This window comes from Amphiura filiformis, chromosome 20 (assembly GCF_039555335.1).
Source record: "Amphiura filiformis chromosome 20, Afil_fr2py, whole genome shotgun sequence".
Taxonomy (NCBI): Eukaryota; Metazoa; Echinodermata; class Ophiuroidea; order Amphilepidida; family Amphiuridae; genus Amphiura; species Amphiura filiformis.
The window spans coordinates 7,237,357-7,255,970 of NC_092647.1; the positions used below are offsets into that span (position 1 = coordinate 7,237,357).

Here is an 18,614-nt window from a genome sequence, read left to right on the forward strand (position 1 = left end):
GCGTTTGGCTTTAATTTAAAACAAAAGGAACAAAAGAAAACTGAAACAAAGGAACTGACAAATAAAATGGAAGTTATGAAAATTACAGAGAAGTAAAAACTGAAATAAAAACTGCTTTAAATAACGCTTCATTGAAGAAACTGTGTTGTCTCTTTGTTGCGCTTGTTGAAATCTTTTTGCGCCTTGTAGGCCAGTTTGTCACTTTTAAAACCGGACCTTCGTCTATTCAATTGCTTGTAACTTTACTTCTTGAGGTCACATTGGATTCAATATGGTGTCATAATGTGCAGGATTAGATAGTGCATCTATTAAAAAACAAATTTACCTCAATATTGTTCAGTTTGGAAATTGTGATTATTTTTCCAAGTGTAAGGATACTTTATTGTCGAGTATATGAGACAAACATGGAAATAATAGCTACTCCGCTGGTGGCAAATGTCAAAGGGGAATGAAGCTAGGCGTGGCCGGTTCGTCACTCCACTTATATTCTAGTATATGTGTTTTACAATAATGCTTATACCTATGTATGATTTAAACAAAGTCTATTCGTATTATTATAAACTTACAATTCTCTGGCATTTTCTGGTATCATTAAAGCTTTTGATAGATCCCACGCTGTATCGGTGCAGTGGAAATACAGACCCAAACAGACACAGTCTTTTGGACACTTAATACCTAAAAAAATCAAATGTTTATTTTCATCATATTATGGAACCATTATTCTTAAGATATATTAGCACACCTATATTGGCCTACTCTTTATTCATTATAAACAATTAAGAGGAACTGCTATGGGTTCAAAGATGGCTCCCAGTAATATGTCACTCTCTTTATGGGATTTATCGAGAAACGTTTGTATGAAAATGTTCAAACAGCTATGAGTGTAACTACTAGCTCGTATGGCAAGAACGACTGGCTTGGATACTTATACCCCGTTTACATTGGGCAAAAGTCGTAATCGACTTAAGCTGTATTTTGAATTACGACAGCAGATTAATTCGTTTGGTGGGTGTTTACACTACATCGGCTGAATTCGATTCAAAATTCGCATTCACGAATATCAAATTCGTTTGTTACCAGTGGTTACTGCAGGTAAATACGAATTCAACAACGTGTTCGTTTACATTAGCGAAAAGTCGTAATTAATGACGACTTATTTGAATTCACTTGAAATGAATGATGATGATACAAGTCATCATTGGAATTACGACTTTTGAATTCGCTGTCGTAGTGCACGTTATAATATGACCGTTGCTAGGTCAAGTGGATCACGCTTTCTTTGTTACGAACCACTGATCGAAATGATCACAACACAAATCCTATGGCATATCAAAATTCGGAACAGGTGTATAAGTTCAGGCTTGGATCAGTAACCAATGGTTACTAACGTGCACTACGACAGCGAATTACGATTAATCACGACTGTACCTGTTTACACTTATGATACGAATTAAGGGATGTGGAATGAGCGTTTCGACAGTATGTGGGATATGAGAGCACATCAGACATATAGAACTGCACTCTGAATACGAAGAAAGTCCTTCTGATATTTTAATTTTAATTTTTTGAAATTCGCAATACAACACAAATTTTATGACAAATTATTAAAATTTGATATTTTAACAGTTTTTGATATATAACAGTCCTCGAAGTAAACTTCTAATGATGTGTACTTAAAGCGTATGTAGCTGGGAAGAAAAGCCGACGATAAATTGAAAATGTTGACCTTTCATATTGAAAATATACATTTTTTCCCGAAAGACCTATTCTTTTAGGTGTTTTTTGGAAAAAAACAACACATCTTCAATACGAAAGGTCAAAATTTTCAATTGATCGTCGGCTTTTCATCCCAGCTACACACAGTTTAAGTACATATCATCGGATTTATAAAATTTACTTCGAGGACTGTTAAATATCAAATATCAATATTTGATTATTTACCATAAAATGTATATTACATTGCAAAATTTCAAAAAAATCAAAATTATTTGATATGAGAAAGACATTCTTCATATTCAGAATGCAATTCGATATCTCTGTGGTGCTCTCATCTCCCACAAAAAATACTGTCCAAACGTTCATACCCCATCCCTTAAGTCGATTACGACTTTAGTGAATTCGAATACGACTTTTGCTCAATGTAAACGGGGTATTAGATACTGGTTTAATTACTAACCAGAGCCGCACTTTAAAATAACAAAGATAATGGCGGAAGCACAATGTGTAAAGACAAACGCTGTGGGACGTAAGCGCACATTATTGACTGTTCCAACTTCACTTTAAAAAACGGCAATTGTAAAAGTAAAATGACATGTAACGGCTGTAATGAAAATTATATTTTCCACGTGCATATTTTATGAAAATTTTCTTGTCATTTAGGTCACAACGCGACACTAACGTTTGCGCGTCACTGTGTGCGAACAATTTATACACGCACGCAAACGCAGAGTGCGCCAATGTAATTCATTTGTATTTTGGTAATTTTATTATTCGCATCTGACGATTTCATTTTCGGTTTATTTTTCAATATTATATCTGGTTTATATCATCACCAGGATCGGAGTTTGGATTAGATTAATCCAGTTTGGTAGCACTACCTGCCGATCTAACATTGCTTTTGATTGGTTAATTACATGATATCTTCATTTTAATCACCAATCAGAATGGAGCTTTGCAAATAATTCACACAATTTTTTTTGCGTGGTAAACTTATTCAAACAATGTTGCTGATTGCTCCAATTGATGATGAAAACGTCTTTTTGACCAATCGGCAGGTAGGTGCTTATGGGGTTAATACACTTACCACAGAATAGTTCATCATCTCCATCAGGACAATGTTGGACTCCATCACACAGCTCAGAATGGTTGAGACAATTGCCACTGCCTTTACATCTATAGTGATTTGGACATTGGAAGGTGTCTGAACAAGAACAGTGTCAACTATTAGCATATAGTGAATTTCTAAATTGTGCATTATCTTATAAGTCTCACTATTGTAGCTAATCTTTAAAAAAGAGCTCGCCATTATTATCTACATATTTTTGCATATATAATAAGAAATTTACTTTAAACTATCATTTCCAAAAATAATGCGACAGTTAATATATTTGCGTTGAAAGTAAAATGTAAGTGTTACCACATTGTTGTTCATCCTGTGCATTTGGACAGTCAATACTGCCATCACATCGATACCGTAGTGGAATACAATAAGAATCGGGACACTTTATCATTCCTTTATCGCAAGAAAAGTCGCCTGTCAAGTATAAAATGAGTGAATGACAGTTATTTCAATATGTACTTTGATCAGCTCGTAATCGGCGGGCCTTATAACATCACGGATTAATATTTATATTTTGTATTTCGAGAATTGTCTTGTGACATCTCGCCAGAAGCATCACAAATTATTCATGTAAGTCCTATACGTTGCCTAACTATTCCCGCCGATTAGGAGCTGATCAAACTATAGCCACATCAGATTATGCACCATGCTTCTGGAGTAAAATGGTTATATCTGCTTGGCTAAGGGTCCTTTCATCTTTTCTGTTTCTGTTTCGGTTTCCGGTTTCGGTTTCGGATCTCATTGTTATTTTGAAGTGTTAGCATGGTACGTGTGAACAATCCTTTTATTCTAGTCTTTTGTTGACTACAGAAAAGTTGAACGAAGATAACTTCTGTTTCGGTTTCGGGAGTTATGTTAATTTCTGACATGAAAAACGTGAGATGAGAGGGTTGATGCTAATCTAGACAAAAGAAGTGTCTAAATTTTACGGTGGTAAATTCGCGATAAAGTGTACGGCTTCAATTGACTTGCGTTGGGTGTATAGATACTCCAGCCTAAGCGGGAGTATCTCCTGAAAATAACCCAGCGTCGAAATATACATTAACATGATTAATATAAATTAATCAATAGTAATCAGTGTTGCCAAGAATTAGGTATACTTGTTCTACGTGCAATCGCGGAAAATCGGTCATTATGCTACATGTAGCGATTAAATGGGGAATTATTTTCGTCCCAAATTACACCTTAAAACTTGGTAATATGCAACACCAGAGAAGTGCGTTGAAGTGAAACTAATAGGATTTCTTTATTGGGAGAGGAGGAGGAGAGGAGAGGAGAGAGAGGAGAGAGAGAGGAGAGAGAGGAGAGGAGGGAGAGAGAGGAGAGAGGAGAGGAGAGAGGGGAGAAGGGAGGGGAGAGAGGAGAGGAGCGAGGAGAGAGGAGAGAGGGGAGAGGAGAGAGGAGGGAGGAGAGAGGAGAGAGGAGAGAGGAGAGAGGAGGAGAGGAGAGGAGAGAGGAGGAGAGGAGGAGGAGAGGAGAGGAGAGGGAGGAGAGGGAGAGGAGAGGAGAGGAGGAGGAGAGAGGGAGAGAGGAGAGAGGAGGAGAGGAGAGGAGGAGGAGGAGAGAGGAGAGAGAGGAGGAGAGGAGAGGAGAGGAGAGGAGAGAGAGAGAGGGAGGAGAGGGAGAGGAGAGGAGAGAGAGGAGAGGAGAGAGGAGAGAGAGAGGAGAGAGAGGAGAGAGAGAGGAGGAGGAGAGGAGGAGAGGAGAGGAGAGAGAGAGGAGAGGAGGAGAGAGAGGGAGAGAGAGAGAGGAGAGAGAGGAGAGGAGAGGAGAGGAGAGAGAGAGAGGAGGAGAGGAGAGGAGACATAGGGGCCTGCACTTTGGCTCGACATTTGAAAGGGGCGTGAATTCATTTTTGGATACGCCCTATTATAATTAGGTAATACTCGACTCACACACATTCCCTATATGTATACATGTACCACATGTAGTCAATCTGTCTGCTGTATCTGTATTGTGCCGTTCTTAAGCAAATACGGTAGTTAAACACGATTTCATCAAACATTATAACAATAGCTCTTTTACAGTGTGCAATCATCCCGGGCAATAATTGGGCAATAATAGAGGATGTGCGTGAAATTATTGATTGGCTCCATACAAAGGAATTGAACCGGTGTCCTTCACCGTAATCATGGCACAATGCAGTGCATTCAATCAAACGTTGTCGTCAACCTATTTGATCGTATTTGTGCATTTGTTATGTGTGTGAGACGAGCTGTCACGGTAGATTGCAATAGCTTGTAATCATGCTTTTGTTGAATGAATTTGAGTACTCCGCCATATTTACGGTATGATGCGTCATAATCTAGGTGATTATTTGCATTGGATGTCTTGAATACGCTGGCGAGGTTGTGTAATAATCGGATTAATGCTATAACAGTAGGTGAATACAAGTTTTGAATATATCGCGTTGCAAAGCCCCATTCAGCATCGAAGTGGTTACGTAATTCTCTTGGTTACCGGATCACGCTACTTTGGTATGCCTTCGAGTGCCATATACTTTATGTGGTGATCATTTCGATCGTGGTTCATTACTCTAGCGCGTGATCCCGTTGACATAGTAACATAACGTAACTTCGATACTGAATTCAGTGATCCCAGCGAGAGTGAAAAAAAAAATCAAATTGTTACTTTTATAAAAAATTTTAATGAAAAAATTGGCACAAAACCCAAGAAAACGGCAGTATTGACGAAGTTGAAGCCCCATTCAAATTCATGTAGCTAATTTATATATACTGTCAGTATATAAATTACAGATTCACGTAAATGCATTATTTTTGTCTTAAATAGGCCTACACGGTTTAGGGCTGACCCACTAGCAGAAGACACCAAGTTGATGTTTTATGACCTTTGACATTCTTTTGTGGCGAGTGACATGGTCAGTTCAATTCACGCCGAGTGTCCTTGACAGGTTTAACTCTGCTTCGGTGGTCATGAAAGAATTCAAAAGATAACCTCTGCCCCAACAATCCCAAGCAATTGTCTGAAACTGCTCCTCGGATCATAAGAACTCAGTCCTCAAATGATAGTCATAATAATGTCCAAAATATAAAAATTACTGACTATCATTGAAGACTGAGTTCCGCAGTCTAGTATCAAAAATCACTGAATGGGCCTTTAGTTCCCTCCTCTCCTTACCCTGGCAATATAAATTAAAGAAAAATAAAGAAAAAAAATAAAGAAAACAAGAAAAGAAAATTAACCAAATTAAGGGATCTGTTTTGAGCGTTTCGATAGTATTTTTGTGGGACATGAGAGCACATCAGACATATCGAATTGCATTCTGAATACGAAGAATGTCTTTCTGATATCAAATAAATTTCATTGTTTGAAATTCACGATATAATACAAATTTTATGACAAATTATTAAAATTTGATATTTTCACATTTTGATAAATAACAGTCCTCGAAGTAAATATCATAAATCTAATGTTATATTCTTAAACAGTCCCTGGCATACAGATACCATACATGTATAGGCCTATGTATAGTAAATTTGTCTGCTTTATCTGTTTTGTGCTGTTTAAGGGGACTCGATCTTTTGTGCGTACTTATAGAGGGCCCGGGGACTCACTCTATCATTAAAAAAATTATTTGAAGAAGTCAAAGAGCCCTAAGAATAAAAACGGTAAAATTTCTTTATATGACAAAAATTAATTTTTGTAATCGATCAATTTTATATCAATTTTAAATTTAGCCTGAATCCGTAAATATGGTACCTCTCGCCCTTTTTTTAGGTCAAGGCTGTTTTTACCATTATGCAGCGAACCATTGTTGAAGCTATTTCACTTACATGTATAAAACATTCTAGAGAAAGAATGATGCCATATACTGTTGAAATATCTTTTGTTGATTTCGAATGATAATGTCATGAAGTCGTAAATTTTAAGGTCAAATTCCTAAAACCAAAACAAAACATTGCGACGCATGTATTCCCCGACTTACGCAATTTCATCATCACATCAGTGTCTTTATTATTTGTTTGAACCCTTTCCCAAACGTTCGTGCTCTTTATGCATAAAACGGGTAATCTATCTTTACAAAACGCGTTAGTAAACAAAAGGCTAAAGATGGCATTATGAGATTGATCATTTATCATTACACTCCTCCACTCAACTGCCACCGTGGCCGAACGGTAAAGCGCTAGACGCGTAATCGAAGGAAGTTTCGAATCCTAACGAAGCCTGTGGAAACTTTTTTTTCTTCAAAATTCATGATCGCATTCCGAAATGAGTCACTTGTCGGTAAATCATGTATCGTATCCTTAAGCAAATAGTTAAACATAATTTCCATACAATGTAAGCTTTTACTGTCAGATATGTCCCCTTTTAATTTTGAGCAGAACAAGTGAGGTAAAGCAAAGAAAATTGAAATTTACTACTTCTAGCGCCAATGAATGTTATACGATTGTAAAACGGTACGATCCTCTGGGTGTGTGGGGGTGTGTACGTATGTGTGTCCTGCACGCGTATTTTGTTTCTGCAACTATAACGGGACGCAATACGATACCGGTATGTTATAAGAATCAAACTTACAAGAAAGATGGCTCTTGTCAAATCCTACGATTCTGTCAGAGAAAATATGCATATTTGCATTAAATTCTTAATTAATTGACATAATTGATTAATTAATAAATATTTTATTTAATGATTTACCATAATTCCAAATATGTCAAACAATATGTCAAATTAAAGCTAATGAAATGCTTTATAAATTGGTCAGAGCGCATTTTGCAGAATGCATTTAGTACTTTAGTTACATGATTCCAAACATTCTATTCCAATTTTTTGCTATACACGCATAGGAGCTGTACTTTTAAAATCCGCGCCTAATCTATAATAATAGTCTTTCACTCCATTGTCAAAGTACTGTGCTCCCTGTAGCATTATGGAGTGACCAGGTCCTAGAGTGTAGTCCTAGAGTGTGATGGTTTTGTAGCAGATGACAGTGCTCATTCAAGCCTGTCAAGGTCAGTTAGTAGCCACTTGCTGAATGGATGGCCATGATCAGCTATCAAAGAGATGCCTTGTGCAGCTGCCAATCACAGTAGAGGTTTGATAACAAAGCTGTGCATGTTGGTACTTAATTGTTTGGATTCTTACGTTGAAATTCCCTTGTATTAGTATTTTTATGTGTAGTGTATAGTGGTCATAAATTATATAGCTTTTAAATTTTGGGCATTTTTGCTCTGTTGCACTGTACCATTATGGAATTTGAGCAAATCAATTACCGACACAAGCAGGTATACAGTGTATTATTTTATTTTTATTTCGTATCTCAGGAGCACAGCTCACTTGGTAAGGCATCAGAATTTGGTACACTAGCGCTTCGAACTTTAAATCGGAAGGTGGTGAGTTCGAGCCTCATCACGGTCACATTAATTTTATAAACCAAATATTGTTCGAACTTTTCATATTTGTTTTTTCTTTTATTGTTTCTTTTCTTTGTCTTTTTTTTCTTTCTTGTTTTCTTTATTTTTTTCTTTATTTTTCTTTGATCCATATTGCCAGTGTAAGGAGAGGAGGGAACTAACGGCCCATTCAGTGATTTTTTTCATCCGGACGATTGTAAAATCATCAAAATTCAGATTTTGTACAAGACTGCGGAACTCAGTCTTCAATGATATAGTCAGTAATAATCTTTTGGTCATTATATGACTATCATCATTTTGTGTCTTCTGCTATCTAAAGGCCTCTGGCTGATTTTGTACCTTTCGTCATTGTCATAGATGTGCTAACATAGCTTGCTAGTGCAGTGGTTCAGCCGAAAGCCGCGCCGTGTGTCTAAGACAAAAAATAATGCATTTACGTGAGTCTGTAATTTATAAACCGGTACTGACAGTATATGGTCGAATCCAACCAAAAGTGTCCACGGGCCAAAAATAAAAGGCCGAAATAAAAATGTCTCCACAATTTTTTCCTTTTGCCTATTGATTGATGACATATTGGCCTTATAGGAACCAAAAGTGCCATTACTAATCTTGAAAAATAAATCCAGGACGTGTGATAGTAAATGTGATATCAAAACCCAATGTTACCTACGAATACCACTAGGATGCTTTCACTATCGCAATACTAATCAACCTAAAACAAATGGAATATTCCCATTAACGCTTTTTTCGTGTAATGTAGACCACAGGGTGTCAGAAAAATGCTAACTCAACCAGAAAATATTTGTTTTATTTTTATAACGCGATCAATATGATCTTAGTCAATTTATGCTAGTTTATTTTTGAAAATGAAGTTTAGGTCAGTTTCTGTATTTTATTTATCAAATGAGTATGAATCAATTTACACATTGTATAAGAACGAGTATGATATATGTTTTCAAGAATATTAGGAATTATACGCATACACCTAACGCTTTATACAATGAAAAGGTGAAGAAACCCGGGTATTCGTAGGTAACATGAGCGATTTAACAATATCTATATTGAGTTTATAGGTTTAAATTTTGCTATTATGGTAAGGAATTAATAAAATGGTAGTTTTAGATCTCTTTCAGATGGAACGTCCAAATGAATAAATGCTATTACCTTAGATCAAAATTTTTTTGATGCTTTTAGCAAGATTTGGACCACTTCATTTTGATATACAAGTAGTTAATCAGCAATTTTACATAATAAATAATTGTTGAATGAATCCGTATATGGGTAATAATAGTGTCCTGGGGTACCGCTTAAAGTTTTGACAATTAATTTCCATTGGTAGGGACACTTCATTACACATGTCATGTATTATGCTGTATTCGTAAGTAACATTTCAGTATTTGTAGGTAAGAATTATACTTTTGGTGGATATCGCAATCAAAACTTCATTTTATAAAGCACTTTGAATGTATTATTTTCTTTATGTGCGTTTATTGATACTTTAGACCCTATCATGTATTAATAATGTCAGTTCACAGCGGTTGAAAGAGGATTGAAGTAAGAAACAAAGGCACTAAAGTGAATTTAATTTGCTTAATTGCACACAAATCGCTTAAAACCGTTATTGCAGACTTGTGAAGTCCATCTTGGAGTCAGTTACGTCTTGTGGCCTTTCGTTTGAGGGCAACTACAATTAGCTTTATACCAGGGTCCATTAATGTGTTGTCTAGATCATGAGACAATGAGAACAGTCGTTTTTTCCATGGTATTCGTAGGTAACCTTAGCGAAAACTTCAAAAGTTACCTTCGAATAAATCAATTTGGACACAAATTACTCAGAAACCAGAAGGTCGGTAAACATTTAAAATGAAGCACACATGACTGTTAACAAATCCAAGTATTTGTCCCCTTCTAATCTTCTTTGAATCTGATTTTTCTTTCAAATGAGCAGACCGTCATCTATTTCAGTACATATTTTTCACCCATTAAGCCGTATTCAGTTTTGCAAGGTGGGCATTGTATGTGAATTCGCAACTTTCATTGACATATGATTTGATAGCAAACATACAGGCCTTCGTTATGTACCAATATGGGCATTGGCATGAATGGCGGTGTTTCACAATACTGTCATGATGTCAAAGTGTATTCGTAGGTAACATTCGGTTACCGAAATTTACCTACGAATACTTGCTTTTATTGTTGACATCTCAGAAATATTTAAACGCAGGTTATTGAAGCTTGGTAGAAATAAAGAGTGTATTACCCCGCACCTATTGCTTAACTATTGTTTACTATTCTCTCACTTTGTGGAAATGGCACAGCTTTTAACATGTATTCGGAGGTAATGCATATTTTTACCAAACCTACCTTTGTGCCATTTAGAATTTCTGGCAGCTAAACACAATAATAAAGATGTCCGAATGCAATGCATTTCAGTATTGGACATATCAAAGCTTGTATCAATTGCGCATTTATTAGTGATTTCCATTTTTTAAGATATATCTAGCGCTATGAAAAATTGTATTCGTAGGTAATGTAAAAAAATACCACTCAAAAAATTATCACAAAAAGTTCATAATTATGTACAAATATGTGAAAAATTGAACAGGCAATCTTTGAATACACACCTTTCAGGAAATCAATTTAGATTTAAGCCAATGACTTCTTTTCATAACTGATTTAGATGTTTTAAAAAATACTTTAAGAAATATTTTGAAAAAAATGGGTAAAAATAGCATGTTTTGGGGTCCCTGTGTCTAAGTTTTTCACAGTAGTGTGTCTTATTATATATGGCGCGAAGCGTATGATCAAGGCGAATAAACACAATACAAAAACCAATGCCAATTGATTAATACTTTTAAGTTATGGCCCTGAACATGCCGTGTACACTTTTCGTTGGATTCGACCATATAAATTAGCTACATGTATTTGAATGGGGCTTCAACTTCGTCAATACTGTCGTTTTCCTGTTTTGTTTTTTTGTTTGTTTTTCATTAAAAAATTTATAAACGTAACAATTTGATTTTTTTTTTCACTTTCGCTGGGATCACTGAATGGGACTTTATAGCGCGGATTATTCAAAACTTGTTTTTACCTACTGCTATATAGTATTAATCCGATTATTACATAACTTTGCCAGCGTATTCAAGACATAGGTTATGTAGGGATAAACTGTACATGGGTATAGAGGCCCTGCATGCTTTTATCGATTGGCTCCAAACAAAGGATTTGAACCGGTGTCCTTCACCGTAATCACGGCGCAGTAGCCTACAGTCCATTCAATCAAATGTTGTCAGTGTGCGAGACGAACGATGTATAAATCTGGAGGTCACATCATCACTTATCATGCTTATTGTAAAAAGTTTGTCCAATGCATATGTGTATTGTTCCCGGGTATTGTCAATACAGTCAAGCAAACAGGTATTATATTTTGAAAAGGCCGCTATAGTATATTCACAGGGTGTCTTGAATGGCCAATCATATGGGACATAATCAAATTGCAGTGACTGCTTCCTTTGTTACCACATGTCAGTCATCTTGTGATTATTGGACCATGTAAACCTGCAAAAACGAGCCAAAGTGCAGGCCCTATGAGGGGAGGGGAGGGAGGGAGGGGGAGGGGAGGAGGGAGAGGAGAGGAGAGGAGAGGAGGGAGAGGAGAGGAGAGGAGAGGAGAGGAGAGGAGATGATGATGATAGTGATGGTGCTGATATTGATGACAATGACGATGATGATGATGATGTTGAATAAATATGACATGGTATGACAATCAATTGTTAATCTGACAATTGGGCCTATATTTCAACGTTTTTACAGAAAATTCGACCTTTTCATTCGGATTGGCATTTTGTCACATGACATGTGAATCAGTTTACCAACATCAAAGGCCTATCGGTATTAGAGGACATTAAAGCGACCGAAAGGGGCGCTAGACCACTAAAAACACCTGTCATCCACACAATGTGGGTGTTCCATTCTTGTCTTATCCAGCCTTTATTAACAACAGGCATGCAGGTATCTCCCTATTGAAATCAGCTGATTGGTACTTCAATGAATTCAAGGAGCAGATCAATTCACATAAATCCTTGCGTTTTCGTTTCTGAACAATAGAGCTCCCGAAACAGAAAAGATGAAACGAGGGCTAACTATCAGAAGATACTGCTGTTCAATTCTTAAGCAGACTGATTCAAAACAATCCAAACGTACTAGTTTATCAAATAAAAAGTAGTACGGCAAATGTTAATTTCAACATTCGACACCAATGTCGTTATTTTATTGAAACAAAGCTGAATTTATACTCGATCGCTGAGCGATTGCAATGCACTGCTTTTGGAAAGCGACGGACAATCGCCGAATTTTGCGATGCATCTCTCGTCGCTTTTGCATTCATACTAATCACGACGATCGCGACTGCAGACGACAATTAAAATATTCAAAAGGCTACACAATATATTTTTGACTGCATCTTGGACATCCAAGGTTAAGCGTATGACCTTTTAAGACGGCCATATGGCCAATAGGCTCAAAACAATTGATGCTCTAAAGATGATTGGCTGTTTATGATTCTTAAAGAAATCTGGGACGTCTAAGCTAAGATCAATCAATCAATCAATCAATCAATCAATCAATCAATTAATCAATCAATCAATCAGTTTTGTTATTTTACATTAAAGGAAGTGTCCGGTAATCACAACATTAAGCCTTATATGTTAGAAAAATAATTATCAAGCACGAATCACATGGTTTTATTTCAAACAAACTCATATTAATCATAAAAACGAATAAAAACAGCCATCTCTCAACACGCGATATTCAAAATTCCCGCGCCGAAATTGTCTAGAGCAGTGACGTCCACATAGTTCAATGAAGCCTGTCGACAAATGAGCACAAATAACCACGTGACGTCACTTTCGCAACGCGGGAATAATAAACATTTCAACATATAAGGAATATTTTTCTAACATTGTACGCCTGACACTTCTTTAAGATGCTCTATCCCATTCGTCAGCACAGTTTAAATTCAATGGACTGTATCACTGCAATCACAAAACACAAAAACAAAATAGAGTGCATACACTTCATCTGTATGTAGCTCGTAGGACAGATAGTAAATAATGTAATGCACGTTTTGATATGAAAAATATATTTTAAAAAGTTAAAACAAATCGTAACTCACCACAATTTTCCAAATGTGTAGCATCGCGACAACCCTGCATAAACCCATATCTGTCTTTGTTGTATACACACTGATATTGAGGATCAACACACGCACCATTCTTGCACGATAATCGTCCATTTGTACAAGTAAAGTTAGTTTGGTAAATACCTGAGCACAAACATTCAAACAATGTTTAACTCCATGAGAACCACCTGCCGATTGGCCAAAATGAATATTGTGTTCAATTTTGAACCAATCAAGATATTTATAAGATCATCTGCAAATGCAAGTTTGACCCATAAATGGTTTAAAGCCTAGTCATAATTGGCGATTGAAATGATCATTTCAAGTTATCAACCAATCAGAAGTACTGTTAGATGACCAGTAGTGCCCAGGAGTTTAATAAAATACATATTAAAACATGCGTATGTGTAACATAAATATATATTATCCTATTTACCATTCATTTTTTCTATGTCAAAATCATTTTCGATAAAAACAAAACTGATTTTAAATCGTAGGCGTTCGTTTATAGCAACATGTTTGGTATTAAAAATTGTCTTTTATTCCCCTTCAGGTTTACAATTCACAGTATGTGGTTTTCTTATACCACAAATATTAACTATAATCCGTCCCTTTCTATTGACAGACTGTAGAGGGCCACGCGCATCGAATATTTCGCAACATTGTTTTTGTAATGGTAGCTATCCGCGCTCGCCGATTTGCAAAAGGCACTTCACATAATATGGATATTTTATTGGTCAGTGTACGGCTCGTTACAAACCACATTCAGATAACGACTCATCCTCCCAGTTCTTTCCAGAACAATCACGCTGTCCATCACACTGCGCATGCGCCGGAAGCCATGTTCCATCGTAACATTGAAAACTATCTTTTGTTTCATCTGAAAAGTAGACAAAATAGTAATTATGTTAGTAAGTATGTTTACTCTATACGTTTGCCGTGTAACATTAGTTTAAAAGTGCAGAGGTCTGACTTAAAGCCATAAAAATAGATTAGCATTTCTTTGCCATAAAATGTAAATAAAAGCAAAGAAAATTGGAATTTACTACCAGCGCCGATGTCGCCAATACGTATCACTCCTTCGGTCGTGTTATGGTACGATCCAATTTGTTGTCTAGATCACCGTGCCGAACGCCATGTACGTACTGTGTTATGAACATCGTGTATGCGGTCGACTAATAATTCCATCGTAATGATAAAACGACGGTTCCTGTGTTTTATTCAATATCTCGGCTTTTGACAAAACTACAGCACCCAGAGTTTTGATTTTTGCAGAGTATGTTGGTTTAATAAAGTAAAATATAATGGTGTAAAAATGAAAAATATTGAAAAATATTGAGGCTTCAGCAAATGTTATAATATTTCCTACTGTTGTGCACATAACATGTATCGCAACATGAAGGGTTTCCCGAAGCCTAACAAAATTTGTGGGTCCACAAAACGTATCCCATAGAATCTGCTTGCGTGTTTCTTTATATCGATTTAAATTAATAAGGGCTGAATAAAATAATATTTTGTGCATTACCACACATGTCCTCGTCTGATTTTGAAACGCAATCACTGACTAGATCACATCGTTTTGAAGAACTTATACACTGTCCATTGGAACATGTGTATTCGTCTGCTTGACATGGTGGATACACTAGAAGTAAAAAACAAACAAATAAGCAAACAAACAATGATAACATATAGCATAACTGATCTGAACTCCAACTAAACTGAACTCAGCTCAACTAAATTCCATTTCAACTCAATATAACTCAAATTTTCACTAACTCAGCTCAACTCAATTCCAACTTATTTCCAATTCAAATAACCTCAAACTATAACTCAGCTCAACTCAATTGCAGCTCAACTCAACTCAAACTTAACTCCAACTCAACTCTAACTCAGCTCAACGCAATTTCAGCTCAACTAAACTCCAACTTGGTGGTGGGTGACAAGCTTGTCACAGGTTTAAGTGATGCGTCTAGTGCATGTAGTTGTAGTTGTAGATGTAGTTGTAGCTGCTGTTTCCCTATCCTTCATACCTACCCTTCCTATTCTCCTATCATTCTCCTAGCTTCACTTCTAGACTGCTTGCTTGAAACACTCCTATGCTGCTGAGCAACCCAACTTGCCGCTGGCTAGCCGAAAGGTGAAAAGAGAAGTAGAGTGCGTAAGTCTTCTCCTGCCAGTACACAGCCTCTCCTTATTCAAGACTCCTACATAACCTCCCCGTTGGTCACTACCGGTAACTGGATATCTTGCGATTCCAGGCTGATATGTAGGGGATCTCGGAGCAGCAAGCGGCCCTAGAGGTGCAGTATGCATGACCCACCGGCGTGTGGATACGCTCTGGTGCTCACCAACGCTTGCCCCAGCTATGGGTAAATAGTTAAGATAGATCACTATCTTAGGCGGAGTAGAGATTCAGGCTCAAAACGGCAAAAGGGTGCCTGAGATGAGTTCAACCAGCAGCCAGTGATCAAAATCAGGGAGTCTTGAGACCTGAGCTATATACTTGGAGCTATGGTTGGAGACATTAGTGACAAGAGCAAAGGGCGGATGAAGAATTCAGTGCACTGCATATTCTCAACGGCCACTGGACATCTGTTGATAGGAGTTGCGACCATCAACAGTATTCAGCAATTGAAAGACTTTAAATGATGGCTACAACTAAACGCACTAGGGTTAAAGCCCCTACCTTAAATCCAAGTTCTGAATCTGTATTAGCTACTAATATTAATGATGTGAGCACCTTAAAGCCTCACGGACGGGTGTGCACGGAGAGAGGAGGAACAAGGAAAGAAAATCTACTAAAATGCAAGCAATCAATGTTTGTATCAACCTTAAATACAAGAACACTAAGAAGTATATACCTTCAAGAGGAACTATGTGGCTTAGCTAAGCATCACAACCAAGACATCATTGGATTACAGGAGCATAAAATAGTCCACCCTGATGAACCAATCAGACATCATGACCTCTTTGATGGATATCAACTAGTATCATCATCAGCATGGAGGAATAGAGCAGGCATAGCGGTTGGAGGTGTTGGGATTCTAATGAGTGCCAAGGCAAAGAAGACCCTTCTCTCCTGCATATGTATAACACCAAGGATAATATGTGCTACCTTTGGAGGAAGTCCCAAGACCACCATCATTGTCACATATTGCCCAACTAATGTGTCTGATGAGAAAGAGTCAGAAGAGCACTATATGGTACTGGACAAGTCCATCAAACAAGTTCCAGCTCACAACTTTCTTATGGTAATGGGCGACTTCAATGCAAGAGTTGGCAAAGAGCACTACAAATTCCCCTACCATGATTCCACCAACAGAAATGGAGAATTGCTGCACACACTGGCAATAGAAAATGAACTGGAAATAACAAATGTGAGCTTCTGTAAGAAAAAAATCCAGATTATGGACATGTACTCTACCATCTGGTTTTAAGGCACAACTAGACTACATCCTTGTACGCAGGAAGTGGAGGAATAGCATTCTGAATTGTTGCACCTACAACTCCTTCGCAAGCATTGGATCGGATCACCGTGTTGTTACAGCAAAAGTACGTCTCAGCTTGAGATCGAATGGCAAGACACCACCACGGAAGATCAGGTACAACTGGAAGGTTTTGGCACAAGACACACAACTACAAGACCTGTATGCTGTTAAAGTACGGAATAGATTCAGTGCTCTGCAACATGAAAGTGAGGACGATGAAGATGCTACATCCACATATCAATGTTTCATACAGGCAAATAGGGAGGTTACGGAAGAACTGATACCAAAGGCACCCAAACGCCATAAGGGGACAATCTGGACTGATTCCAGAACAGAGAGTGCCCGGAATGAAGTGCATGAAGCATATGTGAAGGATACCCACGAATGCACTAGTGTATCAAGATCCAAACTACAAGCAAGGAAGAATCACCTAAAAGAGACATATGACAAAATTAATCAAGAAATCCTGGAACAAAAGATCACCCAGGTAGAGAAAGCAGATCAGAATTGCCAGCACAAAGCTGCATGGGATCTGATAAATGAGATCAGTGGAAGGAGAACTGCCAAAAGGGTCAGATCAAAGGGACACAGAGAGTGAGAGACTGCATTCTTGGTTTTCCCATTTCCAGCAGCTAGTTGGGAATCCGCCAGTCATTACCAATGAGGATGAGCCGATAGAGCAGGTGCATCGGGGATTTGACATGCGAACAGATGCTTTCGATCAGGAAGAGTACGAGGCAGCAAAGAAGGTCATCAATGAAGGAAAAAGTGCAGGTGATGATGATATAACACCAGAAGTTTTAAAGAGATGCAACCTCGATGACATCATACTCTCTTTCTGTAATGAGGCATTACTGCATGGTAGGAAACCCGAGCAGTGGTCAATTCTTAACCTCATCCCAATTCCAAAAGCGGTGATCTCAGAGAGGAAGGAATTATAGAGGCATCTGTTTATCATCTATAGTGGCAAGACCTACAACAGACTACTACTCAACAGAATTCGTCCCTTCCTGGATCCTGTTCTACGAATGAACCAAAATGGCTTCCGCCCTGGAAGGTCGTCAGTGTCACAAATTCTGGCCTTGAGAAGAATTATTGAAGAGATAAACAACAACAATCTCCAAGCAGCACTGGTCTTCATCGATTTTAAAAAGGCATTTGACACCATCCATCGAAGGAAAATGCTAGACATTCTAAGAGCATATGGAGTACCAGAGAAACTTGTGGCGGCTATTGGAAACACCTATGAGAACACTGTTGCCCATGTTACCACACCAGATGGAATAACTGACGACTTCATAATTCAGGCTGGAGTACTTCAGGGGGACACACTTGCGCCATTTCTATTTGTGACAGTCCTAGACTATGCTCTCAGGAAAGCACTACATGGGAATGAAGATCGTCTAGGGCTCACACTACAAACAAGGAAAAGTCGTAGAATAGGCCCGCAAACAATTACAGACCTCGACTTCGCTGATGACATAGCACTATTGGCCGACAGTCTCAGAGATGCCGAAGAGCTACTGCATCTTGTTGAGACTGCAGCACTAACAGTCGGTCTCAGCATGAACGCCAAGAAAACCAAGGCAATGGTTTGCAATATGGATGCATCCCCAATCCAAACACTTGATGGAAGCGAGCTTGAAGTAGTCGACGATTTCAAATACCTTGGGGCTTGGATTGGCAGCAGTGAAAAGGATTTTAACATCAGGAAAGCCCAGGCATGGAGGGCATGC

The 18,614-nt window shown here is 37.8% G+C and overlaps 1 protein-coding gene across 1 annotated transcript in view; it reads right to left on the minus strand.

Annotated features, from left to right (window-relative positions):
• LOC140142930 (uncharacterized) overlaps nucleotides 1–18,614 on the minus strand; it is a 67,469-nt gene that overhangs the window by 8,376 nt on the left and 40,479 nt on the right. The window contains exons 19-24 of the mRNA XM_072164957.1: nucleotides 14,916–15,032; nucleotides 14,151–14,270; nucleotides 13,385–13,534; nucleotides 3,137–3,253; nucleotides 2,804–2,920; nucleotides 567–675 (exon numbers count right to left, since the gene is read on the minus strand). Of these exons, the coding sequence (XP_072021058.1) occupies nucleotides 567–675; nucleotides 2,804–2,920; nucleotides 3,137–3,253; nucleotides 13,385–13,534; nucleotides 14,151–14,270; nucleotides 14,916–15,032 (730 nt within the window). The remainder of the gene's footprint in view (nucleotides 1–566; nucleotides 676–2,803; nucleotides 2,921–3,136; nucleotides 3,254–13,384; nucleotides 13,535–14,150; nucleotides 14,271–14,915; nucleotides 15,033–18,614) is intronic.